Source organism: Platichthys flesus, chromosome 20 (assembly GCF_949316205.1).
Source record: "Platichthys flesus chromosome 20, fPlaFle2.1, whole genome shotgun sequence".
In the NCBI taxonomy this organism is placed as follows: domain Eukaryota; kingdom Metazoa; phylum Chordata; class Actinopteri; order Pleuronectiformes; family Pleuronectidae; genus Platichthys; species Platichthys flesus.
In genome coordinates this window covers 9,776,288-9,794,298 of record NC_084964.1, presented here as the reverse complement: position 1 = coordinate 9,794,298, position 18,011 = coordinate 9,776,288, and the positions used below count along the sequence as shown (strand labels likewise).

The following is an 18,011-nucleotide window of genomic DNA, read 5'->3' as shown; positions in this document are numbered from 1 at the left end:
AAACGTGCACGTCCGTGTATTTCAGTGATATCCTGAAGACCTTTTTTTTTTAATTCACGACACGATGCTGAACAGTGTGTTAACGTGCAAGTCCAACTCATTTTTACTTTGTATGAAATATTATTTTGCAAAACTTTTTGAAGTATTACACATCAATGCATAGATTTACCATGCATAAATATATATTGAGGATTTTGAATGTGTGTATAATGTGTATATATATAACATTTATATATAGTACTGTTGTAATAAGTAACATGGTATTACAATTAGTTGACAAGAGGTGGCACTGTTAGGACACCTTTCTGCTGCATTGCCCTGTTCAGTTCTGGACATTTACCACAGAGACTCATTAAAGCTGAGCAATGATTCAACCTCCGCACTGTCTCATTATGGTAAGTTAAAAGCAACATTTATTAAGTTGTGATGATATTAAATTGTCCTATTAAATCTCATCAAATACCCCCAAAAACAAATGTATGTGTTTGTAGCTTGCAAAGTCCATTGTTAAACAAACAGCATGGCTTTCTAATGATTAACATTGCAACAATATGACCCGCTGACTGTAGCGCGTCTGAACTGTTTCATGTTTTGATGGATCAAATGATTGACCTTATGGATGAGCTACCTAACCCGGACCTTTTCTCCGCCACCTGGCCAATCACGGGCCAGAGTTCCTCTATTTGCTCTGTCTGCATGTTTACACGTCTCCTGCTGCATCTGCACGTTGAACCTCCCAAAAAGCTTGTTCTACAAACAAACATCCTGAGAGCTGATATTTGTCCCCACATGTTGTCGGCTCACATCTGTGTGCTTCTCTTTCTGTGGGGGAGTTACCGTCCTTAGCCAGGCGGGGGGCAGCGGCAGACAGCCCGACCCGGGTCACAGCAGGGGGCTACTGATTGGTCAGTGCTGTAGTCGGCTGCAGACACTGACCCGTCCGTGGCTATGTCCCACAACAGCTCCTTCCTCCCACGAGCGATCCTCTCTGCTACCGCCCGGTATTCAGGTGTCCCGGCGTCCAGGGGTGTTTCCTCGGCCTTGTCACGCTCTAGGTCAAATATCAATGGTGGGTCATGGAGCTGCTGGCTCCCTGTAGCACCCCCGCATGCCTTTGCTGCACCTGTGATGGGACAGCGATGTGTGTTAGTATACTTTTTCTCAGGTGTCACATTTTTGGAAAACAAGTGGGACTGGGTCAGCACTTAGTGTGGTTAACACCACTGACCTGTGATGTAGAACGCTTTGTGTCTCCCTGATCGAACCGTCTGCAGGTCACCAAACCTCCCTGCAGCGCCACTGTTAGGGTGGAAAAGAAACTACACAAAGAAGGAGAGAGGAACTTAATGTTTGCAGCAAGATCCTAATGCACTTCTCCATTGACTAATCTATAATGTCACACAGTTAATATGTCCACCAAGGGCCCTTCAATTCATCAAGCTGAGCCAAATTGTACACACTCATGAGTCATCTGAATATGCCGGATATTTCTTATCAAGATCTAGGATTTATTCTTTGGAAAATTGGGGAAAGTTTAGAAAAATCGATCTCGCTATGTTAAAGAAAGAGAAAAAACAAGTCCCATTCTCTCACCAATTCATCAAAATCCAGGTTATGGGACAGGGCCTAAAACATAAACTCCTTTAATAAACCAAAGTAAAAAAAACTCCATCCATTAGCTAGACCACTTATCCTGTCAGGGCCGTGAGGTAGGGCTGGAACCAATCACAGACTACGTTAGGAAAGAGTTGGGGTACACCAAAATGAGATCTTACCTCATGACCTCTATGTTCACTTTGCAGGAGGATATTTGTTACATCGAATCCGTCGTAAGGTCTGTCTCCGGGAGGTTTTACCCCTGCCAGAGACAGAAGAGTTGGGAAGATGTCCATCCCACTGCAAGAGGAAACAAGGACAAGAAGAGGAATAAGTATTTGAGGTACTTGGGTCTCTGAGTATTGGTAAAACAAATATAAGAACCTGAGCAGGGCAGAGCTGGTGGTGTTTGCAGGGATCTTTCCAGGCCAATAGGCCACTGTCGGCACCCTGTGACCTCCCTCCCAGGTGGTCCGCTTAGCCGAGCCCCCACCTCACACGCAGGAAAAAGATCAGTTTAGGATTATGAGGATTCCCATCAATATGGTGTACAGCAGCTCCAGCCACTACCATGCAAATGAACAAATTAAAACCTCTTGTGTGATTTTATCACATCGCAGTTAAGACAAACAACACAGCCTGCTGTTTATTTGAGCTTTAGGCCTTTACTACTGCATCCGCATAGTTTTCTCAGCTCCACAAAATATGCATAGTGAAGCCACATCCTCGCCTATCCATTTGCTTGAATTCTGGGGAATTTGTGTTAAACTCATCCATTTGTTGTGGTCCGGTGGTAGCAATGGTTTTCATGTCATATACATCTATGCCCTTATAGGTGGTAAACACTGCCCTCCCTGATATGCTCTTCTCATCCAATTACAATTTCCAATTTTTTCAAAGTTGTTGCTTGAACGTCTATTCCCTTTCTATTCCTGCTGCCTTCTTGATCATATTACCTCTAATGGTACTTTTTTTTCCACTTTCACAAACTCCCAACATTTCCACAACATATTCATTAGGTAATAAATAATCTTTTAATCATTAATTCATATAGAGAAACTGTCAGATCAGCTGTCCTACTCACTACCCTCAGGCCAATTCACTGTGTCATTAAATACCTGTATTTATAATTTGACAAAGGATAAGAGAACTTATTCCCCCACATGTTATCCAACTAAAACCAGTTGGATTACTTCTTCTCAAGCTACTTAGCATACTTTATTATAAACTATATTTCTATACCTCTGCTGGTCTGCCACTTCCCTATGAAAGGTCCCACACTTCCTGCGTACTGGCACTTCTGTTCCCAAGGACCATTGTCACCTAGAAACACACACACACACACACACACACACACACACACACACACACACACACACACACACACACACACACACACACACACACACACACACACACACACACACACACACACACACACACACACACACACACACACACACACACACACACACACTTCTTCAATAACAGTTACAATAGCAGTGTCAAAGAACAGACACACCTCATCCAGTGGACTCACCAGTGAACCAGATGAGCGTGTTGTTCTTGTCTGTGTCATCCGAAGTGCTCTTTACTGCCCCCACCAAGCTGTCCATCTCTCGCAGACTGGCACCGTACACTGTGCAGTCATTTGGTTGGTTAGAGGTGGTGGTGGTGGTGTCCGGAGGGAGTGGAGGAGCCAGCGGAACGTGCATGTGAGCCAAAGCTATGTATAGCAGATAGGGCTGCCGTCGCTCCCTGAAGAGACCGTTAATAAAGTGTCACTAAGTTTATATGGACAAATGCTTCTCTGGCAGATCTTATGACAGAATATGCTCTTGATTAAAACCCTAAGATACAACAATGATAACATTCAATGTTGTGCACAAAGGTGCATAATATTACCTACTTTAAAGCGTATGTTGTTTTTCTTTGTAGGTTTACTGTTGTGGCATTTCCAGAGACTATATAAAGATTGACGACATGACAGTTCCCAAAATGTGAAGCCAAATGATTGTAAATGCCCCTTAGTGGCTGGAAGCAGTATTGGTCATAAACCCTACCTCCTCTATTTCAGTGGATGGGACATGGGCCAAACTAAAAAGTCAAAGTACATTTCAAATAAATGTTTGTCATTTAAAGCAGTTGTGATCACACTGTAATTTTTTGGGAGAAGTTTGTTATTTGACGATACATCTGTGAAATGTCATAATTTACAGCTGTGACCTATAGGTGGACCACGTGTATTGCAGGTCCTCGATACCCTTGCTCCATTCCCTGATCAATACTGCGCAGACTCCATCTCTATATTAAACTAAAATTTAATTAAAAATAATCAACAACACCTTCACAAAGGAAGTGATCATAGACGTCACTGAGCTAATTTATTGCACTGCTTGTTATTAAGGTGCCATAACGAATAAAAGCTCCACCAGATAAGCTGATATAGAGGTTAGCTCAGGCAGCTTATTATCCCAGGCTTCATACGTTACTGAATCAAGCTGAATTCTCCAGAAAAGACTGATGCCACCCTGTGTAGCCAAGTCTAAGCAACTCATGTGTATTAGCTAAAAAACACTAACCACCATTAAATACTATACTAAATACTATAATTGGAGCTTGAGTGTGATGGAGGACATCCTGACTGGTGGTTAAACGTACGCACTGCAGTGCTCGATCATTTCCCAGCCCGTGGTTATACCTGTGCATGTGAAAGGCAGTTAACTGTAGTTGCAACTGTACATTTGTCCAGAGGTAACGTTTTGGCAAAAACAACTACAAACCAAACACAGGCAAACTGAAGTTGTTATAACTGAGGATCTGCTACTGTAAAGAAACAGCCATAGACCAGAATATATTTATATTATTATTATTATGGTGTAGAAGGTAATGGATTGTAGAGTTGAGAATAGGGGACACTGATCTTGACCTTTACTTGTGTTATTATAGTCTCTAGGAATAAAGTAGCTTTGCTCCTGCTGTGATCAGGTTACCAATTTTCAGTTGACATGGGAAACAACTGTGCAGGGAACTTCTACAAAATACATTACCAGTGTGTGAGTTTGTATGTGTCTCTTCCTCAATTCCAATGTCAACAAATATATTTGACTGTCTCTTCTTCATCATTCGTTTCTTTCAGTTCTCCTGTTTGACGCTCTCTGAAGTAGAAGCACTTGACAGACCAGGTTTCAGTGGTCGCTGAGTAAAAAGAACAACACGGCCAATTATATTTGGAGGATGGATGGGACATGGGGCAAGAAAAGAATCCATTAAATGCTGACCCGGATTAAGGAATGTTGTTTTTTTCACTATCTTTAACATGATAGGGTGGTTTTTTTTTTACACTTTCACCAATTTCCCATGAAATAAGGATCTTATCCTATGAGTTTGTGCAATTTGGGGCTATTTGTTTCTGTTTTGTTGTCCTTTAAATGTTTTTTTACTTTATTCTTATGTTATTCTTATTTATAATGTATTCCTGTGCCTTTACAAAGCACCTTGCCTTTTGCCTTGCCTTGAGTAGGAATGGTAACATCTTAATAAACTAGCCATGCCCTGCCCTGCCTTGATTATGGAGTGAGGACCTGTTTGGCTGCACGATTAGAATCAGTAAATTAGGTTTATGTTATGTATTCTGGAGGTGTGGCCGAGTTATAAACAAACACAGGGCTCCTGCTGCCCTTTGCTCCCCGTCTCCAGCCTCCCCTCATCTCCCGATACCTGCCTTCCTGTACTCACCCACCAGATGTCCACCCACCTTCCTCCATGTTCCCACCTGTCCTGCCCATACACACAAACCAGTTTCTCTTTCCCAAAATCAACCCTGCATCTTTCATTATCGCCCTACAATCGTGGACAGATTGTTGACTCGTGTTGTCAGTGATGTTTCCTGTTTGCTCCCCTGCATGCTGCCTTTCAATTCGTCTGCCTGGTCGTCCACCCATCCGACTGTAAGTTTTCTTCATTAAAATAGAACGGCATCATGGTCTGTTTGTGCAACTGCATTTGGGGTCCTCTGCTACACACACACACACAGTGACATAGTGGAGACAATTCATATTGCCTTGTATTGTACCTTGCATTTTGTATAATCCTGGTTGCAGCAGATTTGTATCGTTCCGTTAGTGTCCATAGGTTGAGCGGCTGCTCCACTATACTGCGGTTTTCGATCAGAGGAAGGCCCACTTGGGAATAGCATCCTTCATGCACCCTTCTCTTCAACCTAGAAGATAACAACATAATAAATTGTGAATATGTGTGTGTGTGTGTGTGTGTGTGTGTGTGTGGAGGGAGTGTTTGTGTAACTCAAGTCGTTAAGTGGTGAAATTATTTTGAGGTGTTGGGGTTTACAATCCTAAAAGAAGCAGGTGATACTTTGTTGAAAGAGCCTGATGGTGTTGAAAGAACTCAAGCAGGGACGTGTCCAAAACAGTCGGGTTGTTGGTTAACCAGAACTTCAGGTCTCATTCTGGGCTTGACTGATAACACCACATTATGTAATAACAACACACTGTGTAATGAAAATTAAAAATGTTTTACATTTTTCCTTCTTTATGTTATAACACCAGCATTATGTAATAATCTGACACATTTTGTAATAAACAGCACGAACACAATAAGTTATGAATTTCTCCGCATTTTGTAATAAATTATTACATAATGCAGTACTTATTAGAAACTGCATGGGTTGCACTTTTTTTTTTTTTACGGGGTTATGCCCTGGCAACTGGACCCTCAGGTAATGCCCTGCCACCCGGACTCACAAAACCTAAGTTGAAAGTCTAGGTGCTTGAAAGCACTGAGGAAAAACCAGATGACGAGATAAAATGTAATATGTAGTATATATACACATTATAATAACAACTAAAATAAGAAAAAGTACTCAAAATAATTTCTAGTTAAATCCAATTACTGATATACTGTAAATAGTAGAGTACTTTTGCTTTTTTATGAACAAACGCAGATGAAGAAAAGTTTTTGAAACTGTTTGGTCCCTGTCAGGATCCAGTGGGATTAACTGGTCTGGTTTTCCAGTGATGTGATTGGTCAGTAGTCGTAACCCTGAAATCCAGGATTAACCCTGTATTGTATTGTGTAGAAACAAATCTTAATTTAAATGTCTAACAAAACAACATCCGTCAATAGAACTACTTCCAGTTTGACGTGAGAGTGTCAAGTTGGAGTGTGGAGCCACACCTGAGCACTTGAGGTCCAGATGTGTCACAGGGGGGGCAATGGGGCAGGTTATATCCTGGTAGGTCAGTGCAGCCCATGTCATTACTGTATGGAATACCTAAGTAGGAGTCAAAACCTGTCCGGGAGACAAAAGGAAATGCTGCAAGTATTTCTGTTGTCTCACACAAACTCAATACACAAGGGATTCATCCTGTACACTGTGTGCGCATCCATTAACCCTTGCAACCACACTGGCTTTTTATGCATCAAAAAGCCATTATGGCCCCCAATTAAGAGAAATCCTAGATCCGCCACTGGTGGAAAGTGGAACATTTTGTTTAATTATTACAATATAAAAGCTGGTGGTAATAAATTTACACCAAAGCCAAATAGCTTTAATGACAGTGAATAAGACAGTGACAGATAGGACCCAACCCAAGCGGTCGGTTGTAAAGGTCGATATGTGGCGGTAGTGTGCTGCACAAGGATATCACTTTGTGTTACTCCTGGTTGACTTTAAAATCGCACTGCGGAATGGTGCCTTTTGCAAAACATCCCCTGAGGACGTGACTTTCTCCGGTGGCTCCACACAATCGCTCTTCAGAGTCCCAAGTATTGTGACCCTGCTATAATGACCGTGCCACTGAGTGCCGGGGGGTTTAGTCAGATAAAGGGAAAGGGTCCAGTGGAAGTGTGGCGTCTCACAAGACCCCAGCTCACAAGTATGTAAGTATGTGTGTCATGTACGTTTTAGAATTAAATGCTCAAATGGAGCTGTATGACTTTGTGTGTGAATAGGTGGATATGGTTTTTACTGTCAAGACAGAAGAGAGCTCTATGAATACATCAATCTACCCTCACCCATACACAATCAATTAACTCTTCTCTGATTGATACCATGGCCAGCAACAGCCGAAGTTTCCACATTTGGATTCTCGCAGTGTCAGAAAACTTTATCAATCAGTTTGTGTTGACAAAAGCGTCATTGTTTCTACTGTAGCTTAACAAATTACCTCAAAGACCATTAAATTGAATCTATTTTTATCATCCATTCCTGCACAGAAACAAAACCTGAAATCAATCTCTATGCTTCCACTTGAAAGGATGAATGTTTTCTTTCAACCCCAAAACCTCTTTCGCTGCCGGATCTGAGGCTGTGACGTTCAGCCAGGTCTTCACAGATTAGTGGCGGAAATGTCAAGCTTGCACTTACCTCTGTTAGTTGGACCGTATGGTCCGTTGTGGCCCAGATGCCATTTGCCGATCATGGCGGTGTAATATCCCGCTTCCTGTAGCAGCTGGGGCAACGTGACTTCAGAGAGGGGCAGACCGGCCACAGAGCCGACAGCGAAGTTGTGCGTCACTCCATTTCTTAGGCCGTAGCGGCCTGTCAGGATGGCGGCACGGGATGGGGAGCAGGTAGAGGCCGGGGAATGGAAGTCTGTTAATCTGTATTAAAATAATATGATTTTTTACAGAGAAATGACAGAAGGAGAAAATGTGGATCACAACTTCTTATTTAAGCTTATTGAGCACCTAGTTTTTTTATAAATAACCTATAATGATGCAGTCTATATCCACCATGTCACAGACTGAAATATCTTAAAACACAAACAGCTTCTTGCTTTTACTAAATGAGATAAATTAATGTAGATTTACACAACCCACTTATGACATCACATGGTATTTAGGGCTGGAGAACAGGAATGATATTAAGTATTAATTCTCTACTTTAGTCCTTGGTCTGCCATCAGGTTGAGGTAAGGCGTGTTGTTTGCCCTCGCTTCAGGCTGGTTAGCATCCAGGTCACCCCAGCCGATATCATCTGCCACTATGATGATGAAATTGGGCCGCTCGCTGGGATTATCGACCCTGGCACCACGTTGGGACACCGCATGGAGCAGCAGCCCACACAGCAGCGTCCCAGTCAGAAGAAACGGGGCGAAAAACTCGGCCATTTTGGGTCAAGACCGGTCAAGACCTGCCAATTGTTACATAGGTGGCATATAAAACAAGCACATAAACACACTCTGAGTGGGACTGCATACAATAAACACAAAGTCAGAAATGAGCTGAACTTACTCAACCTATTTAAAAGGCATTAAGGGAATGGATTCATTTGGGGTCGATGTTTTTGTTGACACTGTGACCAAATGGGTTCACATGATGTGAAAGAGTGCTCTGTAGCTGAATGACTACATTATTTACCTCACCAAGTAGCTCCATTAATAATGTACAGTAAACATAAGGAAAACGCTGATGTACTGGTTGTTTTTCTGGACCAGTATTGCAACCGTACATTCTGTGCTTTTTAAAGCCACGAAAACAAATCTCTGTTAAATACACAGGTTGCAACCCGATGCTATTTCTGTGACCGGGACAGGTGCAACAAGATCTTGCGAAATGTCCAAGGAGATGAATTTGTATGGTTGCAGGATGATAAAACATAATTTACAAGTTATTGTGTTTGTTAGGGGTGGTCTGTGATATTGACTGAGCGATATCAGATAGTTCTCGTACATAAGATGTTCTGAAAAACTAGCACACATTCAATTTGACCTCTGAATAACTTTTATTCAAAAATACATTACTTAGATGGTGATCCTTAAGATAAGGGGAGCTGAACTATTTGGCCACTTTTTGGTGGTAAACCAACTTTCTTTAAAAAGGAAACATTGGTCCAACCCAAACTCCTCTTCATCAAGTGTAAATATTGATCAAACCCCATATTCTAAAATCAAAGTTAATGTTTCACTGATGCAATCCGAGGGTTTACGTGAGGCCATGGTCATTTTACAAAGGATAGACAGTCACAGTGATGGAATATTTAGTGGGGAGGCTGTGGAGTCAGAGATTTGGACAATAAACAATTATCTTTGAGATGGAAAAACACCTCAAGACTTAAAATGATCCCAGGTCTATATCGAGTCTGAGGTAAATGAACATTTGAGTGTGCCTGTGATAACTATAAAAGACAAAATGTATAGTAACATCGTCAAGAGACGCTGAAAAAGGTTGTGATATGAGGAAAAGTTCAATATTACATTTCTCAAGTCGTTCGATATGGATAATTATCACAATGAATACCACAGTATTGTATCTTTTAAAAGCGTAAACACAGATTTTGTGCTGGAGTGAAAGCTGTGGTTTTAAACTCTTCTTCACGTACAGAGAATCACAAACACTTGATAAAATACTGTCTCACCTCCTCGCTGCTCTGACACAATCAGCATCACATCGATATGGATTTGGACTTTTGTAGTATTGATATTTGTTGAAAGTAAATGACGTAAAAGAGGATCACGGAGAAATGTGACTTTTGAATAAGTCAATATATATCTTAGACAGTAAATAATCGAAAACTGAAAACTGTGCATTTTTAGGTTGTGTTTTTTTCCAGCTTGACGCTCATTCACAAAGTTTTCCTCACACACAGACCTGGTTGTGTGTGTGTGTGTGTTCGTGCCTGTGTATGTGTGTGTGCGTGCGTGAGCCCCTCACGGCCGCAGGGGGGGTTGTGGGGAATCTGAAGACGCACGTGGACGAAGGGAAGAACTGGCTGGAACCAGATCTTTCGCCCCTCTGCCCTCCCCCACCTCAGAGGGAGGGGGAGGGGGGGGGGTTGGGGGTGTCCTCGAGACCGGCCGCAGGGGGCCTCTCCGCGCTCGTCCCAGTCCGTCTCCATGCGTGTGGACGTTTGTTGACACCGGCACGCGACAACATGACTAGGCGTAAAACCCGTTAAAACCCGCTGGCTTTCTTTCATTGCAGCAGCGCGCGCGCGAGACATCAGACCATCCGGTTCCCAGGAGCGCGAGTCGAGCGAAGAGGAAACAAGAGACAGAGCGAGAGAGGCGCTGTACAGGTGAGACACGCTGCTCCGCCCGGCTCGTTCCTAACCGACACGTCCCGATAACACGAACCGCTGCGGGGATCTGAGGCTCTGCAGCGAAGTACTTACACAGGTCGACCCCGTTGTTTGAGTCGCGAGCCGCCGGTCTCCCAGAGCGTTACGTCAGCCGCAGGACACAGCTCCGGCATGTCAATAGGACCACACCTCTGACGTGAATCGATACCGTGATCAAATGTAACATTTCTAATGTTTTTTCCTTTTTCGGTGGATTCACACAACTAAGTAAGTAACACGTTAAGTTGCAACTTAGCCACGTGGTATTGATCGTTCAAAAGAAAATGAATGGATGAAATGAAAAACTGATATAATCGATTATTATAAAATACATTTGAAATTATTTTTTCGTTTGTTGGTGCATACATAAACAAAAAAAACGCCCCCCACACTTGTCAATATGATCGCTCCTTTAACTTGATCAATACAAATAAATATAAATTTATGGACTTCATTTCTTTAATTTTGGAAACTACTTTACGGAAGTAAACTACTACTAATAATGCAAATGAAAAGTTTGCTTTACTTTAGTGGGTTTTTTTACTTTGTAAAATCATTGTCTGTAGAAAATGTGCCTTTGTGTCTTGTGCTGCATTCTGAAGATGTATCGTGTTGTAGGTTAACATGTGGTTTTTCAGGGGAGCTTTCCGTCAGTTCATGTCTTAATTATCGTATTGTAATGGGTTTAAATGATCTGGGCAAGTATTAATAGTTCTGAAATTTAATGCTAGCTAAATTTAAATATTACATCTACACACAGTACACAGGAATTTGTTGAAACCAGCTATATTTGTACCACTGTAAACTTAACAGCAGGTGTCAATAGACCTAGTAGTTTTCTTCGAGTGTGTGTGTGTGTGTGTGAAGTCAATAGCTGAAGGGAGTCAGGGAAATCCGTTCAACATACCAGTACAGTTTATGAGTGCGAGGGTATTATACAAGAGTCTAATCTGAACAAGTATGGGGTCAAACCAAAAGTATGTAGACAATAGCACCTGGGAACTATAGTGTTAAAGACTACGGAGGTAAACTGTAACCAAAGTTATGTAATATTTCACTCCTATTATTTCGTCAAACTCCTTCTTAAGAGGAGATTATCATGATTTACACTTTCCCCCCTTCAACTATCTTCCTAAGTTGTTTGCATCAGCAAGACAGGCTGAACTTCAACCTCTACCATAACCATCTTCAGTTACAGCACAGACGCTGTATGAACACGAAACAGTGGCCTGGAAAGGATGCATCTTTTTTTGAAACTGATAAAAGCTGATAAAAATAGGAAGGGAAACAAACAAGGAAATTAAAATGAAATCAGCACAATAGGCCGCCCGACCCACCTGAAGCTGACTCGTGTGCTGCGGAAAGGTCTGAGGCGCACCCAGCTCTGTTGATGCCGGAGCTTGTGTATTCACCGCTGCCTGTTTGTTAATTTGTTGGTATGGGCTCTACTGAGATCCCTTCTGGTTTTTAGTTCAATCGGACCTGGGGTGAGATGCTTATCCACTAGGATTGTCATGAATGCATTCGAATTTTTCTTTCAAAAACATTTACATATTGAAATAATGTTTTCATGTGTAGACGCTCACTGTGAGTGTGAGGCCAAAGATCAAACTGGAACTTTTTAAAGTTTATATTTGACATTTTCAACCACTATACTAGTCGCTTAAACTGTCTTTTTGTTTTTCCAGTCATGGTACTGTGTGGCACCAAGGTTCCGCGCTGCTTGGGGCCCAACGTGTACCCAGAGGCTCCCGATGGAGGCTGGGGATGGACGGTGGCTGTGGCCTTCTTCGTGGTGGAGGTTTTCACCTACGGTACCATCAAGAGCTTCGGCATCTTCCTCCAGGACCTGATGGAGGAGTTCGGGGAGACCAACAGTCGAGTCTCCTGGATTGTCTCCATCTGCGTCTTTGTCATGGCCTTCAACGGTGAGTGCAGTTGATACGTGGGCTCTAAAACTAAGTCGAGGCTGAAATGATGATGACATTTTGAGATTTACTTTGTTGCTGTCAACTCTAAACCTGTGACCCCTGTTGGTCCTCAGGTCCTCTTTCCTCTGTGTTGACGAACCGCTTAGGCTTCCAAGCCGTCGTCATGATTGGAGGATTGCTCATTTCCGCGGGTACCATTGCCACCAGCTTCACCAGCTCCATCAACCAAATGTACTTGACGTATGGTTTAGTTGCAGGTATTGAATCGCTCCCTTGCTCCTTTTGTCTCCTTCTATGATCCTTAACATAAAACTGCTCTTAAACACTTGCATCTTGTCCTCTGTGCAGGTCTGGGCTACTGTCTGACCTTCTTGCCCACCGTGACCATCCTGTCCCAGTACTTCTCACGTCGACGGTCTCTGGTCATAGCTGTAGCGTCCACAGGAGAGTCCCTGTCCATGTTTGCCCTGGCGCCAGGTGAGTGCAAGAGGAAAACCATTCATTTAATATACATTTCTCAGAAAGAAGAGGAGAAGTAGTCTTCAGGCTATCTTAAAATAAAAGTCTATCATATGTTTTCCCTCTTGGCACAAAAAGAGACACAGATATCAACAAGTCAAAGCTTGACAGTATACAGCTTGTTTCTCCAGGCTACAAAGCTCCATTGTTGTCGAACACATCCCTCACACATACTATTGCATCGGCTGTCATGTTTCTTCCTAAGCAAGAACATGGCTGCGGTAGTTTATTTTAAGTCAATGCCACATAGTCTGTCCCACGGCAGTAAATACTCAGAAAATCAGATTGGACCAAACCCCGGTTCTGGCCTCTTTGTTGTGGCTTCTAGTGGGTTTTTAAATAGAATTTCCGTTTCTTATAATTGCTTACAAGGCACTTTGGATCTTTTATCCCCATACAATGCTGCCGGCACTTTGAGATCCTCTGACAGGGGCCTGTAGATTCTTTGAGAAGTGCTATGTGAATAGATACTAAAGATACTAAAGGGTCACTTCACTGTGTAGTGTTCAGGGCCCTCTAGTGGTGAGGTTGTACATTGCCATCCATTCTCATTCTTCCCTTCCATGCATGTAGGAAAAGTTCTATCGTCTTTCAGGTAACATAGAAAAAGGCTTTCTGGAGGGTTCTGTTTCAGGTTATTATAATATAAACACTGAAAACTGTTTATTAAATCTCTGCCTATAAATCCCCCAGACATCCCAAACACTGGACTTTTAATGTAAAAATAGCAGCTTATACACAAGCCAGATCTCAAACACCTCATACTTCATGCTCCACATGCAGTTTTGTAGATGAAAACTCACTGATGAATACTCTCTTCTTGATTTTTAGCCTTTTCTGCACTGAAGGACCGAATTGGCTGGCGACACACCATGGTAGTGATCGGAGCGTTGCAAAGCACCATCATTATCTGCGGTGTTTTCCTTCGGCCAATCATTATTCAGCCTGGATCGTCCCACAAGAAAGAGACTGACGGAGCAGCCCCAAAGGAACTGGAAGTCCTCAGCGATAAGGAGATCGCGGAGGGCACAAACCCAGAGGACACCATAACAACCAAGATCTCACTTGCAACAAGTGCTTCATACAGTCTGGAAAAGGAGTTGACAGTAGGCTCCGTGAGCACCGGAGACTCCGGTGTACATTGTATTGAATCTCTATTTGGTGGAGATAACGGCAGCGTAGAGGAGAAGACGTTACTGCACAAAGACGCAGGGTCAGACACAGAGAAGGAAACTGTGGAAAACAGTGATGCAGGGATTAAAGAAGCTGAGGCTGAGGGGGAGAGAGACTACACAGATCCGGAGAAACAAAGGATGAAAGACGAGGACGATGAATCGGGAGGAGAAAAGAATCCAAAGAATTCAAAACTTCTGGATTTCTCCATCCTCAAAGAGTGCAACTTCATTCTCTACTGTCTGTTCGGGCTGTTTGCCACGCTGGGCTTCTTCGCCCCTCAGCTCTACATCATCGAGCTGAGCAGGAGTCGGGGCGTGGAGCGGGACCGCGCCACCTACATGCTCTCCACCATGGCCGTGGCTGAAATCTTGGGCCGGTTCTCCATCGGGTGGATCCTGACTCGAGAACGGTTCAGGAAGAGGAAGCTGCTGGTTCTTTTGCTGTGTGTCATTATGATGACAGCAGATCTGGTGGGATTTACTTTGGTCACGGAGTTCTACGGGCTTGCTGTGTGCTGTGGTTTGTACGGCTTCTTTATGGGGACGCTGGCCTGCACCCACATACCCATACTGGCTGAGGATGATGTTGTCGGCATAGAGAGGATGTCTTCGGCTGCCGGTGTCTACGTGTTCATACAAAGCTTCGCCGGGCTCGCGGGACCCCCACTTGCAGGTTAGATTATCTCTTAATTACAAGTTTCCCAGGATACTGAGGTTCTACTTTACCATAGGTGTTTGTCTTCTGATCGCCAAAGGATTGTTCTTGTCATGACGAAAATCTAATTTTGATAACCAAGCTTAAAAACAGTAAAAAGAGAACAGCATGCATTTACCTTTAGTCGTTACTATTGGCCGAGCTTCTGAATCTCTTGAGTGCATCTTTCATTAGATCCTCCTTGCCAAGTTAACCTTTATGTCTTGCAAACTCTGAAGTCTGAACTTTGGGCTGTGTTTAAAAAAAAAGGCAGCAGGGGATTGTCCAGGTCAGACACATTCACAACAACAGGGAAATGTCCATTCAGAGGAGGGGTGGTGCTGCGGATATCACATGTTTTTGTTTTATAGCACATCAAATTTTCCGGCCATTTTCCTGCTGTATTCTCACATGGGCACATTCTAATATTTCACTAGGCAGCTTGCAGGAAACGTTACGGACAATGTCTGGAGCAACTGACTGACATTTGTCTTCTTAAATACAGCCCCTTTTTGAGTTAATTTATTAATTAATGATTTCTTTTTAATCCTCCTCTATCCACAGGTGTGCTGGTGGACTTGACTAACGACTACGGCTCGGCCTTCTACTCGTGTGCAGCCGGCATGGCGCTGAGTTCCCTGTTCCTCGGCTTGGTAAAACCTGCTAAGAGAGGATTCCTCTGTAGGAAGACGACCTCAAAACAGCTTGAAGACGTATGTGCACTCGAAGAGGAGTCAGAGGAACAGAGCGAAGAGCAGAAACTGGACAGAACTGACAGCCCTCAGGTCTGCTCTGACGCGGGGGGCCAACTCTGACCACAAGGGGGCCACAGGAGACTACCAGGAGGTTATACGATTTGCTTGAGCCAATAACGGTTGATGAGGATAATTAAAGGGTCAAGCCATATTGGAATTAAAGGCTGTTTAAAGACTACTGCTGCCAGAGTGCTGAAGTGACACGAATACAAAGAAAAAGAAGTGTCACACACAGACCTCTTTATATCTGGTGTCTGACAGCAAGTCTTCAGAAGCCTCACATCACAATATGAAGGTGGCTATTTCATAGGTGGCAAAGTACCAAACAGTTTTTTAATCAGTCAATACTGTTACAATAACAGTAAGTGGCTTTTTTTAGATTCACTTTAAGTCAGTTAGATTTTGATACTGTCTTGTTTTAATGGATGAAGGTGTGAAATATTTCTGAAATGAATGGACCATTACAGGTGCTTTTAGTTTGAGATTTTCCAGAGAAAAGATGCAGCAATTTTAAACACTAATAATCTTATCACCTGCTGGTAATCAATACCCGAATGAAAGCCAGAAAAACTTTGAAGCAAATGAAGCTGCAAGGAACTACAGGTTGCACAGAAAATGCATAAACCTCAGGAATATGTGATTAAAAGTTGTTTTAATCAAACTGTCACCAAGCTTACAATGCACTGTTGTCAATTGCTGTGTCTGACAGAAACTATTTTTGTAATGACGAGTTCAAACACAATAAGGAAGCAGAGTCGTTTCAGCCTGTGAGTTGTGTGTAGTTTTTTGTAAAATTTTACGTGGAAGAAACTGTTTTTATGTAATGTGATATTTTCACTGCAAAAATGTGATAAAGAAGATCTGTTGCACGACAATGAGATTTTACAGTTTATATATCAAAAAGCAGCACCTGTCTGTTGCATATTGCACATGAATGTGTTGGGCTAAGTACATTTTGATGTCACTGTCCTCTCCAATGAGTTCATTTTTTTTCCCCAGTACGTCCAGGCATCTGTGGAGCCAAAGTGTAGAAACATGAAAGGCTTCAGAGGGTTTGGGACAGGAGAGTGCAGACTGAGAGAGAGGCCTCAGCTGGTCTGGATATTGATCTCTGATCCTCTTCCATCCAGTGCATTAAGGCCTAATAAACACAGATAAGCATTCATTCAATTCCAGGAGGAACCAGGAAGCACTATTATAGACCTGATGCAAACTATTGGATGTTAATATGCACAGTAAAAATACTTAAATGGAAAACTAAGGAACCTGGTTTTATCTTACGATTGTTATTTCACAATTGAGTGATTTAAATCTACTGATTAACGTAGGTGACCTTTGGCAGGATGTAGCCTAACCTAAACCAACTAACTCGACTTCGCACTACGTTATCCATCACTCGAAGTGTTCTCTTCTCTGGCCAGTGTCTCGACTCCGAACTGTAGGTGGGAGCTCAGCTCACTGGTCAGGGCCGGCCCTGGCAATGTTGGCGCCCTGGGCGAGATTTCAAATTGGCACCCCGCAACACACACGCAAACTGTCATGCATCCCCAAGAACTTTTGGACTGTAAACAGATGCGCACACAGTCAGACAAATTAGTAAGCGATAAAAAACAATCAAAATATATAATACAAAATATCAAAAGAGTGCTGTACTGATAGCATATCATTAATGATGTCCACAGTCGGGTTGATTCTTACCTCTATACTGTTCTTTCTTCTCCTCCTCTACTTTGCGGTGCTTTCTGAATTGTGCACCTGATAATTTAATCTTTTTTTGATTCATCTTTGACTCCAACCGCAGTCTATCACCGCAGTGTGTACATAAGGGACCCACCTGAGGCGGGAACGCAAATTCTGTGCGAGCCGCCGCCTGACTGTTCACACAGGGAGCCATCCAGGAGGATGTTGTAGATGCTGGCTTGCCTGTCCACGGAGCCACGGGTGGTGACATCAGCCAATGTCCCTACTATGCTGCCAAAATGAGTAGGTTTTTATAGGCTCTTTGTATGCGTCATGCTGCTATGAGGAACTGTTGTGAGGTGAAATGAAACTCCCTTCTTTTTTTCTGTTCATGCTGAAATAAAGTGGATTCACTTGGTCTGACGTTTTCGATCACATCTTTATAAAACACCTCAATAGCTTAACAATACAAACCCTATAGAGGGGAGAAATGTTTTTTGAGAGAAGATTCCAGATTCATTCACAAGACTGGCACTCAGTAGAGCTCAACAGAGCCGTATAGGTTCATCTCCGATCCAT

At 42.8% G+C, this 18,011-nt stretch overlaps 2 protein-coding genes across 6 annotated transcripts; one reads left to right on the top strand and one right to left on the bottom strand.

Annotated features, from left to right (window-relative positions):
• Nucleotides 1-390: 390 nt before the first annotated feature.
• On the bottom strand, nucleotides 391-12,109 carry LOC133931736 (arylsulfatase G-like). 3 transcript variants are annotated; one of them, XM_062378676.1, is made up of 11 exons: nucleotides 12,016-12,109; nucleotides 8,503-8,752; nucleotides 7,985-8,220; nucleotides 6,793-6,907; nucleotides 5,672-5,818; nucleotides 3,137-3,354; nucleotides 2,839-2,919; nucleotides 1,981-2,089; nucleotides 1,776-1,896; nucleotides 1,229-1,319; nucleotides 391-1,123 (listed from the first exon to the last, which is right to left on the bottom strand). In XM_062378676.1, the coding sequence occupies exons 2-11, from the start codon at nucleotides 8,727-8,729 to the stop codon at nucleotides 843-845; spliced, it is 1,626 nt and encodes a 541-aa protein (XP_062234660.1). In that variant the 5' UTR covers nucleotides 8,730-8,752; nucleotides 12,016-12,109; the 3' UTR covers nucleotides 391-842. The 3 variants fall into 3 exon arrangements, with proteins under 3 accessions (XP_062234660.1, XP_062234658.1, XP_062234659.1); XM_062378674.1 differs by lacking the exon at nucleotides 12,016-12,109 and adding an exon at nucleotides 10,733-10,837; XM_062378675.1 differs by lacking the exon at nucleotides 12,016-12,109 and adding an exon at nucleotides 9,977-10,345.
• LOC133931734 (monocarboxylate transporter 7-like) lies at nucleotides 9,592-17,850 on the top strand. 3 transcript variants are annotated; one of them, XM_062378673.1, is made up of 6 exons: nucleotides 9,592-9,705; nucleotides 12,367-12,606; nucleotides 12,723-12,866; nucleotides 12,958-13,086; nucleotides 13,960-14,976; nucleotides 15,562-17,850. In XM_062378673.1, exons 2-6 carry the CDS (start codon nucleotides 12,369-12,371, stop codon nucleotides 15,810-15,812), a joined length of 1,779 nt encoding a protein of 592 aa, XP_062234657.1. In that variant the 5' UTR covers nucleotides 9,592-9,705; nucleotides 12,367-12,368; the 3' UTR covers nucleotides 15,813-17,850. The 3 variants fall into 3 exon arrangements, with proteins under 3 accessions (XP_062234657.1, XP_062234655.1, XP_062234656.1); XM_062378671.1 differs by lacking the exon at nucleotides 9,592-9,705 and adding an exon at nucleotides 10,414-10,636; XM_062378672.1 differs by lacking the exon at nucleotides 9,592-9,705 and adding an exon at nucleotides 10,662-10,906.
• The last annotated feature ends 161 nt before the right edge of the window (nucleotides 17,851-18,011 follow it).

Excerpts from the sequence above, each read along its gene's own strand:
- LOC133931736 (XM_062378676.1), bottom strand. The coding sequence starts at position 8,729 with ATGGCCGAGTTTTTCGCCCCGTTTCTTCTGACTGGGACGCTGCTGTGT. Across the intron at positions 6,908-7,984 it reads ATACGGTCCAACTAACAGAG|GTTTTGACTCCTACTTAGGT; the intron begins GTAAGTGCAAGC and ends TCTCCCGGACAG. Across the intron at positions 2,090-2,838 it reads GAAGTGGCAGACCAGCAGAG|GTGGGGGCTCGGCTAAGCGG; the intron begins GTATAGAAATAT and ends CCTGCGTGTGAG.
- LOC133931734 (XM_062378673.1), top strand. The coding sequence starts at position 12,369 with ATGGTACTGTGTGGCACCAAGGTTCCGCGCTGCTTGGGGCCCAACGTG. Across the intron at positions 12,867-12,957 it reads GACGTATGGTTTAGTTGCAG|GTCTGGGCTACTGTCTGACC; the intron begins GTATTGAATCGC and ends TCCTCTGTGCAG. Across the intron at positions 14,977-15,561 it reads CGCGGGACCCCCACTTGCAG|GTGTGCTGGTGGACTTGACT; the intron begins GTTAGATTATCT and ends CTCTATCCACAG.